Source organism: Zootoca vivipara, chromosome 3 (assembly GCF_965207765.1).
Source record: "Zootoca vivipara chromosome 3, rZooViv2.hap1.1, whole genome shotgun sequence".
NCBI classification, from domain to species: domain Eukaryota; kingdom Metazoa; phylum Chordata; class Lepidosauria; order Squamata; family Lacertidae; genus Zootoca; species Zootoca vivipara.
In genome coordinates, this window is record NC_142586.1 from 83,674,946 (window position 1) to 83,690,901 (window position 15,956).

The following is a 15,956-nucleotide window of genomic DNA, read 5'->3' on the forward strand; positions in this document are numbered from 1 at the left end:
GGGAATGACAGGAAACGGAGTGTTAAAATCTGTTAGATGTTTGCAAACTATGCAATGCTCTGTGGAAAGGATGGGGAACCTCTGGCCCTCCAGATGTTGTTGCACTCCAACTAGCCACAACGACCATGGCTAACAAACAGAGATTATGAGAGCTGTTGTTGGCATCTATCTGTCTTGGGAGACAATGGAGAAGTGCACTGTGTGTGTGTGTGTGTGAGAGAGAGAGAGAGAGAGAGAGAGAGAGAGAAGTCAAGCTGTTGGAAGTTTGCTATGTCTGCTGTGGCTGCAGAGACCAATACGGAAGAGACATGTTTTGTTGCAGCTGGGGCAGATGAAGATATCCAGTAGTGCTTTAAAAGCGCAATTTACATTGAAATAAGTTAACAATATCTAACCTCAGGTAGGTAGCCATGTTGACCTGACATACAGTACTTGAAATATACCCAGAACAAAAGTAGTTGGTCTCTAAGGTGGTACTGGACAATTTTAATTTTTTTATTTTATTTTGACTACGTCAGACAAACACAGCTATTAATATCTAACCTGTTTAACGAATGCCAGCAAATTAGGTAAATTGTTTGCATTTTATTAGAAATCTCCAGGGCCTTCCATAGTTTCACTGGCAGTAAGCTTCTGTCAGTAAGGACCCACTTAAGAGGGGCAAAGATGGATGCTAATCAGATTTGCTGATAATGTGGGATTTATTTATAAATCATTGGAATACAATGAAAATGTATCCCTCTTTCTCTGTCCCTCTCCTCCATTAATATATTTTTATATACACTTCCTGTATGAAGAAGTGTCTATTATATGTTTTGTCTTTTATATATTTCAATATAAATGTTTAAAACATTGGGTTTTAACATCTGTATAGTGTCTGAAAGCATTCTATGAAGTACATATGTGGTCAAGCCAATAAATTATGGTCCCTTTGGGTTTCATTTGTCTGTCTTACCAGAACAGGATGTTTTTATTAAAATCAAATCCCACAAATTAGACATTCTTGCAAGAGAACATGTCTGATTATTTTCTTATTACAGTTTGCTAATAACTTTTCCAAGGCCTGCCTTGTCATAGTACATAAAAACTGCTACAAATAGGGTATCTAATTCTGATTAGTGGGTGGACAGACTTGCCATATGATGTATTCTTGAAAGAAAAAAAAATGTAAAAAAAAGTTAAAACTGTATTTTAGAAATTAAAGAGATAATAAGCTTTCATTTTATTTCTTAAAGGCAGCACTGCATTTTGAAAAAGAAAAACTAGCAAAGCTTATCACTTTGTGCAATGAGTCTCAATTAATGAGATGCCAACAAGACCAACTAGAGGGCAAAAAATGGGGAGGAGAACTGGCTACTTACTATGAGTTACTCATTTAGCATGTGTTGAATCCTGCAGTGCAGATAGTTGCTCAGAATTACATTCTGCCATTTACTTTCGAAATGAATACTTCCGCTTTAGCTCGTATAATAGTTAATGGAAATCTGGTAGACTTTTAAACATTAGAAGGGGGTTGCATGCCATTGTTTCCACGGGTGGTGTTCATAGTGGTACTGCATGTTTGAGTAACATCAAAGTGCTCTGAGTGTGGTTCCTTCTTATAAAAAAATACTTTAAAGTGTCTGGGAGAATGATTTGGATTTAAAAATAAAAATTCAAATCTCACAATTCAAGTAGTCCATGTTGTTGTTTAGTAGTTTAGTCGTGTCCGACTCTTTGTGACCCCATGGACCAGAGCACACCAGGCACTCCTGTCTTCCACTGCCTCCCGCAGTTTGGTCAAACTCATGTTGATGGGTTCAAGAACACTGTCATACTATCTCGTCCTCTGTTGTCCCCTTCTCCTTGTGCCCTCAATCTTTCCCAGCATCAGGGTCTTTTCCAAGGATTCTTCTCTTCTCATGAGGTGGCCAAAGTATTGGAGCCTCAGTTTCACGATCTGTACTTCCCGTGAGCACTCAGGGCTGATTTCCTTAAGAATGGATAGGTTTGATCTTCTTGCAGTCCATGGGACTCTCAAGAGTTGCCTCCAATTCAAAAGCATCAATTCTTTAGCGATCAGCCTTCTTTATGGTCCAGCTCTCACTTCCATACATCACTACTGGGAAAACCAGAGCTTTAACTATACAGACCTTAGTCGGCAAGGTGATGTCTCTGCTTTTTAAGATGCTGTCTAGGTTTGTCATTGCTTTTCTCCCAAGAAGCAGGCGTCTTTTAATTTCGTGACTGCTGTCACCATCTGCAGTGATCAAGGAGCCCAAGAAAGTAAAATCTCTCACTGCCTCCATTTCTTCCCCTTCTATTTGCCAGGAGGTGATGGGACCAGCAGCCATGATCTTAGCTTTTTTGATGTTGAGCTTCAGACCATATTTTGCGCTCTCCTCTTTCACCCTCATTAAAAGGTTCTTTAATTCCTCCTCACTTTCTGCCATCAAGGTTGTGTCATCAGCATATCTGAGGTTGTTGATATTTCTTCTGGCAATCTTATTTCCGGTTTGGGATTCGTCCAGTCCAGACTTTCTCATGATGAATTCTGCATATAAGTTAAATAAGCAGGGAGACAATTTAGAGCCTTGTCGTACCCCTTTCCCAATTTTGAACCAATTAGTTGTTCCATATCCAGTTCTAACTGTAGCTTCTTGTCCCACATAGAGATTTCTCAGGAGACAGATGAGGTGATCAGGCACTCCCATTTCTTTAAGAACTTGCCATAAGTAGTCCATAGTAGGTATTAAAAACCTTCTACCCTGGGTAGAAGACTACTTCCACCAATCCGTTTGAATTAAAAATAAATAAATAAATCCCTACACTAAAATGATTTCATGCAGTTGCCTCCATGTCAGGGCGCTTCAATGAGTAGCAGGGCTATTTTTTATTCCTAGACAAGCTAAGCCTGCACACAAATTTTGTATATAAATTTACACTTAATGAATTTTAATTCCTGAGTTGGATCTGTGGGTGAAATACAGGTGCCAGCAGGAGCTATTCTGCCAAGGATTAGATTTAGACCAGGGAGCTTTGCATCGACAAGATAAAGGCTGTAATTACCATTAAAAACTGCACAAATAAAGGCAGTTAATAAACATGTGTGTTGTGTGCAGGCAAGTTGGTTGCATTCCCTTTTATGATTCCCAGAGAGCATATTTGTGATTGAACATAATGGTTTATAATGCCATTGGCTTGTTTGTCACAGAAGGGCAGCACCCCCCCCCCTATTTTCCCCATTAGGTGTCTCAAATAGCTGCTGCTTTTCTCCTGACTTCCCCCTCCGCTTCTGACTTGCGTTGGAAAATATAACACCACACAGCAAAAAAAGTATGTTCAAATTATTTGGCTTTAATGGTTCTTAATTCCTTAAGTCCTAGCTTGAGTGCATCATTGCATTCTTCCATTTTATTAGCATACTCCACTATGTAGAATATGATGGGTCTTGCTTTTGAGTAAATGTGCATAGGATTGGGCTGCATGCCTAAAATTCCAACTATGCATGTTCCTATTTATCACATTCACATCCCCCTTTTCAATATACTCTCAAAAGAAATCATAATAAATTGTTGGTTGTGAATGCAGAACATGGTATCCAAAAAAGATAAAAGAATTAGGCTTGGAGTGGAGTTGAGGAGGCAGTTTTCAAGTTAGCCACATAGCAAGGTGTTCAGTGCTTGAAAGATCAGAACCAGTATGGCTTGGAAATGGATCAGTATCCCTTGGAAATGCTTTTGACAGTGGTGGTAGAACCTAGCAATCATAACTAGTAGCCATTTACAGTATAACCTTTTGCTCCATGAACTTGTCTAATCCTTGTTTAAAGTCATACAAGTTGGTGGCCATCACAATCTTTTGCAACTAGCTTCTCTTAGTAGCTTGAAAAATAATTTACTAGAATGCTAAGAGGTTGGCAGCAAGGAAAGGGTTGTAGAAGGGTACTAATAAATTACGTTCTACCATGCAAACAAGGGATGGAGCAATCTGTCCCTCCATTGCCAGCCTGATCACCCCCTGCTCATGTATTGCTACCAGACAAAGAGTTAAGTACAAGGTTGATATAAGTTTTGATAGTAAGAACAGCAGTAATGGAAGAGGATGGGGGCAGCGAGAGATGAATGCATATGTTACGCACTTTGGCATGAAGTTTAGAGAATTATGCTTGAGCCTTCATGGAGGTCTTTGAGATTTTGGGACCTGGTGTATGTTTATATATTAATACAAATACAGTGGTACCTCTGGTTAAGAACTTAATTAGTTCTGGAGGTTCGTTCTTAACCTGAAACTGTTCTTAACCTGAGGTACCACTTTAGCTAATGGGGCCTCCCACTGCCGCCGCGCCGCCAGAGCACGATTTATGTTCTCATCCTGAAGCAAAGTTCTTAACCCGAGGTACTATTTCTGGGTTAGTGGAGTCTGTAACCTGAAGCATCTGTAACCCGAGGTACCACTGTATTTGGAACCAAATGTAAATGTGTGCAATTTTATATAAAGAATGTGGGATTTTTATTCCACCAAATACCCTCCCCACTCTTTCCTGCCAAAAGGAAAATATGGATATGCAGACAGAGTATTCCCCAAACTTTCAAATCAAACTGCTAAAATAAAACTACAAGGGCTGTTAATCCTTCTGCTTGCGGGTATAGACTTGTATCAACAACTGTGGTCAAGAGACATTTCAGCAGCTTTGTGGTAGATTTTGCAAAATTAGGTTCCTGCTGATGGTTTTATGACTTCTTTTTAAGTATCCAGCCTAGACTACTGAAGATGGTTTGGATGGGCCATTAGTTATTTAAAGGATGGTAAATTTTTAAGTTCATAATTTAGTTTTATATAAGTTTGTTTTAGATGGTACATGAGAAGGCAGCAAAATGTACCAAAACGTGTTCATACCTACCAAACTTATTTAAACATTTATATTTTCTTTACCTTGCTCTTCAGATAGAAAGGCTTACATATCAATAATTTAAAATTTAAAAAGACAACCCTTGCCTTCAAGCTCACAGTTTAAAAGTCATTACACAAAAGGAAGGAGGTAGGAGCAAGACCCCAAAAACCTCTAGTCCATGGAATGTGTCTTAATGTTAGGAATGTCTAACTGGAAAAGTTTGTTCTGTCACCCTGTGTTTCCTTTGCTACTACCAGGGTTACTAGAGACTGTTAAATAGAGATTAGGCACAAATCTAGCTAGTCACACCTTCAATAGTATCGGTCCCTCTTCAGCCTTCTTCTCCCTTTCCTTCCTCATTGCCAATGCAAATGAGAATTTTATTGGTTTCTTCAAGGTTCGTCCTCCTCCTCTAACCAGCATTACAAACTCCAGCTGTTTTCTACTCATTCTTCATCAATACTTCATCAAACCCTGACCAAGCCTTCACCTATGTCTTGAAGGTGCAAGATCCCTCAGTTAGCAGAACCATATGCTGCAAAGTTTTGCTAAGATGTACCAACTCAGATTACAAGTAAGGAATAGCATGTTTGAATACTCTCTCATATAAAAAGCCTTCTGCATACAGAACACTTGCAACTTAGGGACACAATTGCTTTTTAAAATTCAGTTGTAGTGGAGCAATGGAGACAAGTTTTTCCTACTGTCTGGGGATAGGCAATTTGTGGTAATATCACAAATTTTATGGTCTTTTTTTTTTTAGTATACTTAAAATCATTCGCTTTTTAGGGACTACCCCACATTTTCATCAAAATTTGCTTTGCACAGATAACTACCATAGAGTGAGCAACATTTTCAAAAGTAGGGGGTCCGTGGCTTGGCTTTTGAAAAATAGGGGGTCCTCAGTAATTAACTAATTGGGAACCATTGCTCTCATGGATGAACACAGTGGCTTCCTTCTGTTTATATTCATGCTGCTTCTTTCATGGAGTCATGATGACCCAATAAGTTCCTAAGCATTGAGGCATAAGCTGCTTCTCCTGCACAGTGTCTCAGCCAGAGGCCCCTCCACCTTCACTAATTTGGCGCAGAGGGGTGTTGGAGTATCTGACTGTGTAGGCAGGAGCCTGGCAATGGGGATGGGGTTGTCTCCAACATCTGGGGCTAGTGATAACCAGTGATCTTGGATGAGGGCCTGGTGCCATTGTCAGGGGGGGGGCAGGTTGGTATTGGCATTGTTGTGGGTTCACAACAAGGATATCTTGTTGGAGTGTGATTTTGAAAGGACAGCTCATTTATCACAGAAGATTGAAGGCCTTATGTGATGAAAACAATGTATAATTCTCATAAATCCTGCCAGATGTCGACAAGGACTAATGTGTCAAGCAACAAAGCATTGAGGGTTGTTATGAGGGAGGCCAGTATGGGCATTGGCTTAAAGTGGTTGCCGGTGTCATCTTGATTCTAAAAGCAGGAAAAGCGGAGGTTGTAGTTTACTGTGTAGCAAAAATGCAAAATATTTCAGTGAATACCTGTCGCCTGGTTGGTCTCTTTGCATGCTAGTTCCCAATGCTTGGGAGCTGTTGCTAGTTTGGGGAGTTTGATCCCATGATGTAAAGTTGTTTACTATGTTTTGATGCACAGGAAACCCATCACTAAATAATTGGATTTGGTTAACAACATATCTGAGATGCTATTTTCTTTCCTTCCAGAGACCCCAGATCTCCTTTCCTTCACTGAAGCAGAAATGGGAAGAATATCGGCTCCAGTGTTTGGAGTATCTCCATGAAACACCCCCTCTTGTGGCAGGTAAGGCTGCTCAGCACAAATGGCCCTCACAAAGACAGCATCCTGACTTCATACTGCTACAGTTCTCATAGGCCATAATGTGTTTTCCATCATCTCCCCTTCCTATTAGTTTTGGCAACCTGGTCTACAGTGTCCTGAAGGGCCATTGTTCATCTTTGGTTCCAAGTTCGTGACGATGGAAGGAAATGAATTTTGCTAAGTTATAGAGTGAGAACCTCACCCAGGTAGAAAAGAAGGATTGTAGCTCAGTGGTAGAGCTTGCTTTTTGTACAAAAGGTTCCATGTTCCATCCCTGGTATCTTTGGCTGGTACTGGAACAGATGTCTTTCTGAAACCTTGGAGACTCACTGTTGGTCTCAAGTGAACAGTACTGAGTTACATGGATCAATAGTCTAATTAAAATTAGGGGATGTTGTGTGGGATGCCGGAGGGAGTCAGAAATAAAAACAATAGTGGGCATCATTTGTATGCCTCCCATCCCTTATTTGACAGACTAATTGTGGAGAGGCTCCACTTAGGCCTGTGCTTGTAACTTTTGCTGCTGCGTGCTCCAGTGCAGTGTGTGCCATAATTATTATGGGGGTGCTGGTCCATGTATTGGGGGGGGATTCCCCTACCTCACCTTACAATGTTCAGTAAGCTGTCCCCTTCTCTTTTTGCTATCTGCATTCAGAAGGGAAATGATTGTGTTTTAAGACAACATTATATATATATATATATATATATATATATATATATATATATATATATATATATATATATAAACATCATGGCATTGTATTAATTAAAGGCATTTACTCCTTTCCCAATTTTGAGCCAATCAGTTATTCCATATCTAGTTCTAACTGTAGTTTCTTGTCCCACATAAAGATTTCTCAGGAGACAGATGAGGTGATCAGGCACTCCCATTTCTTTAAGAACTTGCCATAGTTTGCTGTGGTCGACACAGTCAGATGCTTTTGTGTAGTCAATGAAGCAGAAGTAGATGTTTTTCTGGAACTCTCTATCTTTCTCCATAATCCAGCACATGTTTGCAATTTGGTCTCTGGTTCCTCTGCCCCTTCGAAATCCAGCTTGCACTTCTGGGAGTTCTCGGTCCACATACTGCTTAAGCTTGCCTTGTAGAATTTTAAGCATAACCTTGCTAGTGTGTGAAATGAGCACAATTGTACGGTAGTTGGAGCAATCAATCACAACACCTTTATTGGCATATATAAAACAATAGAATCATACAAACCATCTATATATAGAATATTCTAGAACACACAATGAATAGGAGGAAATGGTGGAGGATAGGGAATCCTCAGCAGTCACTATTGGTTAGGCCAGATGTACTGGATTAGAAGAAGAAGAAGAAGAAGAAGAAGAAGAAGAAGAAGAAGAAGAAGAAGAAGAGTTTGGATTTGATATCCCGCTTTATCACTACCCGAAGGAGTCTCAAAGCGGCTAACAATCTCCTTTCCCCTCCTCCCCCACAACAGACACCCTGTGAGGTGGGTGGGGCTGAGAGACTTCAGAGAAGTGTGACTAGCCCAAGGTCACCCAGCAGCTGCATGTGGAGGAGTGGAGACGCGAACCCGGTTCCCCAGATTACGAGTCTGTCGCTCTTAACCACTACACCACACTGGCACTGATTTCAAAAGTCCTGGTCCCAACCCACTGGAATGGATAAGACTCGATCTCTCCCCCCCCCCAATATATATTAAAGCATTAGATTTTTCCATTGCTTCTTAGAATTGCCCTGTAACATTAGAGAATGACACTTGCTAGTAGCAATAATAGTAAGAAGGTATTAATCTCTCTTTGCTCTGCCAGGCAGCCAACACTACACTCCTAGGCTGATGGTTTAATAAATCTGAAACTGAGCCTTTAGCGTGTTGAATAAGCTATAATGCTGATTGGTGGGCTTTTGTGTGAGTATTTCAGCAATGTGTCAGTGTGGAATTAAGAACATGACAGCAGATCATTTGTATTGAGAAAAATACATAAGGTATGTTGAGTTACTGAACTAGTAAATGCAATGCCAGATATGTGTGTTGAAAACCAGACAAAGCAGGATATCTGGTACCAGGATAGTACCCTCAATGGCAGCCACTCCTCTTCCATAGGCTACAGTGATGATGATAATAATAATAATAATAATAATAATAATAATAATAATAATAATAATTTATTATTTATACCCCACCCATCTGGCTGGGTTTCCCCAGCCACTTTGGGCGGCTTCCAACAGAAATATTAAAATACAGTAATTTCTTAAAGATTAAAAGCTTCCCTAAACAGGGCTGCCTTCAGATGTCCTCTAAAAGTCTGGTAGTTGGTTTTCTTTTTGACATCTGATGGGAGGGCGTTCCATAGGGCGGGTGCCACTACCGAGAAGGCCCTCTGCCTGGTTCCCTGTAACTTGGCTTCTCGCAGCGAGGGAACCGCCAGAAGGCCCTCAGCACTGGACTTCAGTATCTGGGCAGAGCAATGGAGGTGGAGACGCTCCTTCAGGTATACTGGACTGAGACCATTTAGGGCTTTAAAGGCCAGCACCAACACTTTGAATTGTGCTCGGAAACGTACTGGGAGCCAATGCAGGTCTTTCAAGACGGGTGTTATGTGGTCTCAGCGGCTGCTCCCAGTCACCAGTCTAGCTGCCACATTCTGGATTAGTTGTAGTTTCCGGGTCACCTTCAAAGGTAGCCCCACGTAGAGCGCATTGCAGTAGTCCAAGCGAGAGATAACTAGAGCATGCACCACTCTGGCGAGACAGTCCGCGGGCAGGTAGGGTTTCAGCCTGCGTACCAGATGGAGCTGATAAACAGCTGCCCTGGATACAGAATTAACCTGCGCCTCCATGGACAGCTGTGAGTCCAAAATGACTCCCAGGCTGTGCACCTGGTCCTTCAGGGGCACAGTTACCCCATTCAGGACCAGGGAGTCCCCCATACCTGCCCACCTCCTGTCTCCCACAAACAGTACTTCTGTCTTGTCAGGATTCAACCTCAATCTGTTAGCCGCCATCCAACCTCCAACCGCCTCCAGACACTCACACAGGACCTTCACCGCCTTCACTGGTTCTGATTTGAAAGATAATCTTATCAATTCTAGACCAAGTTGCTGGTCAGCTGAGACAGCTGGAGATCCACTGAGGCTATCATACTTAGCCATTTAGCAAGTAGAATTGGAACTGATGGTGAAGCACAATCACCTTATTCCAGGGATTCAGTGAGGAAACCGACAAGGACCCAAGATACGAGCTGAGGACACATGACACAGCTGCCTTGCTGAAGCTAAGTAGATTTGGGTCTGGTCAGTCTCTGGATGGGAGACCACCTAGGAACCCCATGAGTTTCAAGAAAGAAGATAAAGGGGATAGAGGAATATTGAATTAATAAACAGAATGGCAAGAACTTCACTAACAAATGCTGTGAATTGTTTGTGCAGTCTGTACTGAGTCATGCTATTAACTTACAGTCGTAGCTGTCTAGCAGCTTGAAGTAAATTGTAAAGATAGAATGGTTATTTTCCCTACCTCCTTCCCCTCCAATGTTTGTGTCTATGTGTTGTGGGGTGTTATTAGGGAACGGGCTGTCATTATTACAACACTCAGTTTTGGATTGGGTTTCTCTTCAGTCTTAGTTGCTGAACAGGGCTGTAGAAGCATTGTGGCTGATGATTGGTGTAAGACACAAATAATGGGTTTAGATCTTTTTTTGGGGGGGGAGGGTACCTATCTAATATTAAATCCTCCTGGACTCTTGCAATGCCACCTCATAAAAGCTGCTTCTTCATTTTCTTCCGATTTCTCTCCAAATATTCTCTATCTGTAGAAGGCAAGTTCTGCAACAGGACATTTGATGAATATGCATGTTGGCCTGATGGTCTGCCTGGCACCTATGTGAACACGAGCTGCCCTTGGTATCTTCCATCAGCTAGCCCAGGTAAGTACGTTTTCTTATCTTTGAAGAACATCCAGTATACACATTTTCTCTCCCACCAGCCTGCTAATTTCATTTATATGTTCGTTGCGTGAATATTCTGCCACTCCTTTAAGGAACTCGAGGTGGAAGACAGGATTCTCACTTCCCATCTTATCCTCAAAAACAGGTAGGTTAGACTAAGAGAGAGCCCAAGGTCACCCACTGAGACTGATGGTCAAGGGGAGACTTGAATATTGTGCTTCTTGGTTGTGGTTCGACACTCCTAGCTACTAACGTGCTAAATTTGCTAAAGGCAAGCTCAAGTTCATCTGGAACTCTGCATGTGACCAGCAGCTATGTGTGTAGTCTGACTTCTCTCTGAACAATGAGTGCAAGCATCACTGTGGTATAACCGTAAAAGCATGCACATGCAGTGTGAACCCAATTTGATCATGGAAATATAAGTGGCAAGCAATAGGGCCTTGCAAGCCAGAAACATGAACATGACCTAATTAGTCACACCCACACTCACACACCCCAACTCCTTTTTGTAGTTACCACTTAAGTGCTGGGTCATGTAGGGTGGGAAATACAGTGGGACTTGGTGTTACTTGAACAAAGAGGTAATTGACGTATGGACTGGTTCAGGACTGGTTTAATTCCAAAGATCCCTTCAGTATGAATGCAGGGACAGGGGACGGGATGCTATGCTGAATATGGGTGGGAAAGGTATTTCTTTCTTGGAGTCCTTTTTTCTGACACACCTCTCTCTCTCTCTCTCTTGCATGAGTATTCATATTGTATTATGTTTGGTTGCTAGCGACTGTTATCTTAGGGTCATCTGAAAATTGAATTTACAAGCTCTTTATCGGTTTCTCAATCATTAATAAACATATACATTATTTACAGCTACTTAAAATTTGCTTGTATTAATGTGCAAAATTGTTGACTTCCCAATTAATTGATATAAGAGCCCATCAAACATTCTATAACCCCTTTCAATAATTCTTTCCCCCCTTTATCTAATAACCTACATGCAAGATTAAATGCCTTCCCTTCAACAAACCTATTTATTTTCCAACTTAGGACTCGGTGGCAGTCATTTGGCTGCTAACAGCACTAAAAATCATCACTGCAGGAGAGAGCCAAGATTTACCATAATCCTGTACCTCAATAAATTACCAGAATGTGCTGCATCTTTCATGTACTTTTGCAAATAAGCAAAAGCTGAATTATCCTGGGGTAGAATACAATTTTCACTTAAAACACATTAACATTTGGATCTCTTCAGAGATTTTCATTACAGGATTGCAAACCTCTTTGGAAACAAATTAAGCTTTATAATCCTCTCATTCCTGTTGCTATAGTAGATCCCAATTTTTCTTTGTTGTCCCAGTAGACTTGATGATGGGCTGGGCAGTTCTTGGTCTCATCCATTATAAATGGATGTGTAGGGGTGTGTGTGTGTGTGTGTGTGTGTGTGTGTGTGTGTGTGTGTGTGGTTAATCTCATCATACTTTTACTTTAAAGTGGATTACTGCAATGCAGTCTATGTGGGGCTGCCCTTGGGTTTATAAACTCCAGCTGGTGCAGAATGCTGATCAGGGGCATCTTGCTGATAACACGTAAGACTATTGATGAAACAGCTGCACCGGCTGCCCATCCACTACCAAGTCAGGTTCAAGGTCCCTGTATTAATTTACAAAGCCCTGAACAACATAGGTAGAGGGTATCTCAGGAACTGCTTGAACCCTTATATTCCAGCCCACTCACTGAGATAATCTGCAGGGGCATTGTTGATCATTCCCCAAGTTGGCAAGGCTCATTTGATAACTCATTTGAGACTCATTTGATAAGAAACCAAGTCTTTTGTGTCATTGGCTCTGTATTAGGAAAGGGGTAGTACATCTGGTTGTCTTTGTCCATGGAGTTTTCTTGGTCCGTATAGTTAAAGCTATGGTTTTCCCAGTAGTGATGTATGGAAGTGAGAGCTGGACCATAAAGAAGGCTGATCGCCAAAGAATTGGAGCCCAACTAAGACTGTCAATTTGGCCAAAGAAGCTGTGGTCAAAATTAGTCAGGTGTCTCACAGTTCTTTAAGGGGCGAAAGTCATGAACTATTTCATGTTGTATTCATCAGCTTTCATTGTCCATGCAGATGAAGAGGTTTCTAGCTCTCTCAGATTAGAGTTTAGTTACATCTATCACTAGTGGTAATCATGCAACACTATCACTTGCTTTTCAAAAGAACAGAAATCTGTGTAGTTGTTACTGGCAGTTAATTTAGTGGGCCTAGACACCTGGCAGCAGGAGCGAAGCCTGTCTTGCATGGTGAGTGCTTGGCTTCATAGAGTTCTACGATGTGGGGATTTATCTTATTTGCACTGCCCATATTCATATTTGTTGTGAAGGAGAACATTCGCGCTGTTTCTCCTGAATCACAGATTTTGTTCACCCTCAATGTACTTCACACTCCGAGATAGAAACTACAGGGCACCCCTGCCCCCCTCCCGCGCCCCAAAATGAACTTTGCTGGCAGATGACACATCAAGCTTGGCAGAAGCTCTAGGAAGAGGACAGTGAGGTGAAAGTTTATTTTCCCATATTATAGCCAAGTGAGAGTATCATTTGCTTTTTCATCTCTTCAGGGACTTGGTTTTCGCAGGCTTTTGTTCTCCCTACAACCCCCTTTTGTCCTTAAATAGCTGCCTTGCTCTCCCTCTCTTTTTTTTAAAAAATGAAGATCTTTATGAAGCCTATAAACAGCTTTTAATTTCTTAGCGATAACGTCCAACCTTATCAATATCCAGGATATTTTCATTTCTGCTCTTCCTTGAGTGAATAGGAAGAATACTCAGGGGCGCACTTTTTCAGGCCTTTTTAGGTACTGCACTTCTGTGAGGATTCTTTTCTTTATTTAGTATAGGGGCGATTTTTCCTGAGCTAAATTTTAAAAAAACTTGCCCAGTGGTAAATCATGCAGTGGTAAATTTACCTTCCCTTTTTCAACCATGTTGAGGCAATTTCTGGCATTCAGTAGAATCACTGCAACTGCAAAGGAGCGTAAGAATATTGTGTCCTCAGGAAAATAGAGCTTTCTGTTTTAGAGAGGGTATCTATCTCTTGTTACTGTCACTGGAAATGTAATCTCATTTTTGTTACCATTTTATAATTTAAGCCCTGCTGCCAACAACACTGTGCAGACCAAGAAAGCTTGGAGTTGCTAAGGCAATCCATTTTACATTTTATGACTCCTTCAGGGTCCTAATATTTATTGTCTAATGGCCCTAAATCCTCTTAAATAGAAAATCTTCCAGGGACGCAAGTTCCAAACAAGAGTTATAGGTGCAGTAACCACATTTGTTTTTCTTATGCCCTCTGGAGTACACAGGGTTTTGCTGCAGACTGGTGCAGCATAGTTATGCCTCAGGAGCACCGATATGATGTGTCCATATGGCTTGGTCATAAGAGCCAGGGGCAAGAATGTGTTGCTTCAAACTATAGCCTTACTTCTGAACAAAATGCATGGCAGGTCAAGGCTTTACTAGATGTACAGGAGGTAAGTAGTGCAATTGTTTCAACTGCGTGTATATTGAAGCATTCCTGCAGTACAAAGATAATTTTGATTCTAACCCACTTAATTATTTTTCCCCCTGAACTGTGTCCACAGGACTTATTGTTGTGGGTTGAGGGAAGGAGACATGGTGATATACTGGTTGCACTCTTATCTAGTTCCAAAGAAAGCATTGGGGGATGGGGTTGCTTTTGAACATTTGAAGCTGCCAGGTGAGATCATACAGGGATTTGGAGTGCGGTGTCATCAATTAGTTCTACCTGAGAAAGCAGGTAGTTAGCTTGGGAGTGCCCTTTGATCCAGACCCAGGTGGCTTGTGTGACTTGGAGTCACTCTTCCCATCTTCAACTGCTTCACCAGCTATAACAGTTCCTGGTTGAGGATAGCCTGGCCACAGTGGTCCATGATCTGGGACCACCCCCCAACTGGGTTACTATAATGTATTGTGCATGGACCTGTGCTTGAAGACAACTCAGAAGCTTCAGTTAGTGCAGAACACAGCAGCCACATCTAGTGTGGCTGGATAAGATGTTTTTTACTTTGATCCCAAGGGGCCTGTGCTGCCTGCCTGTTTGCTTCCAGGCCCAATTGAAGATGCTGGTTTCAACCTTTTAGTGCCCTAAACAATTTAAGACCCAAACACCTGAAGGGATGTCTCCCATATACATACCTGCCCATGTCTTAAGATCTGCTGCTTGAAGTACAGTACCTTTTTTCATGTTATGTGTCAACAAGGGAGAGAGCTTTCTCTGTTATGGTGCCCCAACTGGAACAGCCTCCCCATAAATTTACAATGGATAACATCTCTGTTAGCTTTTTGGTGCCAAGTAAAAAAACAAAAGCAAAACATTTTTAAAATCCATCCTGTTGTGCATGACTGCTTTTTAAAGTTGATTTGATAGTTTTACAGCTGTATGACAGTTTTGGTCTTGTTTTGTACATTGGCCTGATACCTATTTGATGAACAGTGGTTTTAATAAATTAAATAAAACAGTCATTGGGTTCCCTGATCCCACTTACTGCCTAAGCCTTTATTATATGGCACAGGATAGATGAATACTGAACTACATCCCCTTTTCTTTTTATGTAAGTCCCAATATTAAGTTTGTTTATTTATATATATGTATATACCATCCTTTCGCAAAACACCAGGGCAGTGTACAACTACAGAAAAACGTTTAAAAGCAATACAAGCTAGACATTCCTGCATGTTGTGCCCCGAGTGTGGAGATGGAGTTGGGAGCTAAACTCCATGTAATTACATTTAAGGTGCTTGACATCACTACCACCATATGCTTGTAGACTCGGGTAGACAGAGACCGAGAAGGCTTATTTTGCTTCCAGTGGTCTGCCATGCATAGCTGGCATGCTGCGCTTAGTTTGGTGAACCAGATTATTCTGTGTTATGTTAAATAAAGTAAAGGTTTGGTTTGAAGCATGGAGCTTGGGCACCAGACACTCTTGAGCTGAATTATCAGCATAGATAAGTGTCTCAGCATGTTTCTCGTATTTTAAATGGAACTAATATAAGTCTGCCTGAGAAGGTAAATGTTGCAAACAAGATAAAGAACATAAAATATGTAAATACTTTATAAATTATTAATAATTTCATCTCTACAAAATAGTCTTAAGTTGCAAAGTGCTAAGCTTGTGAAATGGAGTCATTTGCCTCTCATCAAGCACACAGGCTGTTATAATTTTGCACAATGACTCATATTTGCATTGTTACCCTTTCACATTCCTGCATTTTATTGACGATGATCCTCCAGGGAGCCTTTCTGTTATAGGCCAA

The 15,956-nt window shown here is 41.2% G+C and overlaps 1 protein-coding gene across 1 annotated transcript in view; it reads left to right on the forward strand.

Annotated features, from left to right (window-relative positions):
* Window positions 1-5,426: 5,426 nt before the first annotated feature.
* GLP1R (glucagon like peptide 1 receptor) overlaps window positions 5,427-15,956 on the forward strand; it is a 57,739-nt gene continuing 47,209 nt past the window's right edge. The window contains exons 1-3 of the mRNA XM_088667056.1: window positions 5,427-5,447; window positions 6,586-6,682; window positions 10,501-10,611. Coding sequence (XP_088523182.1) covers window positions 5,427-5,447; window positions 6,586-6,682; window positions 10,501-10,611 — 229 coding nt within the window. The remainder of the gene's footprint in view (window positions 5,448-6,585; window positions 6,683-10,500; window positions 10,612-15,956) is intronic.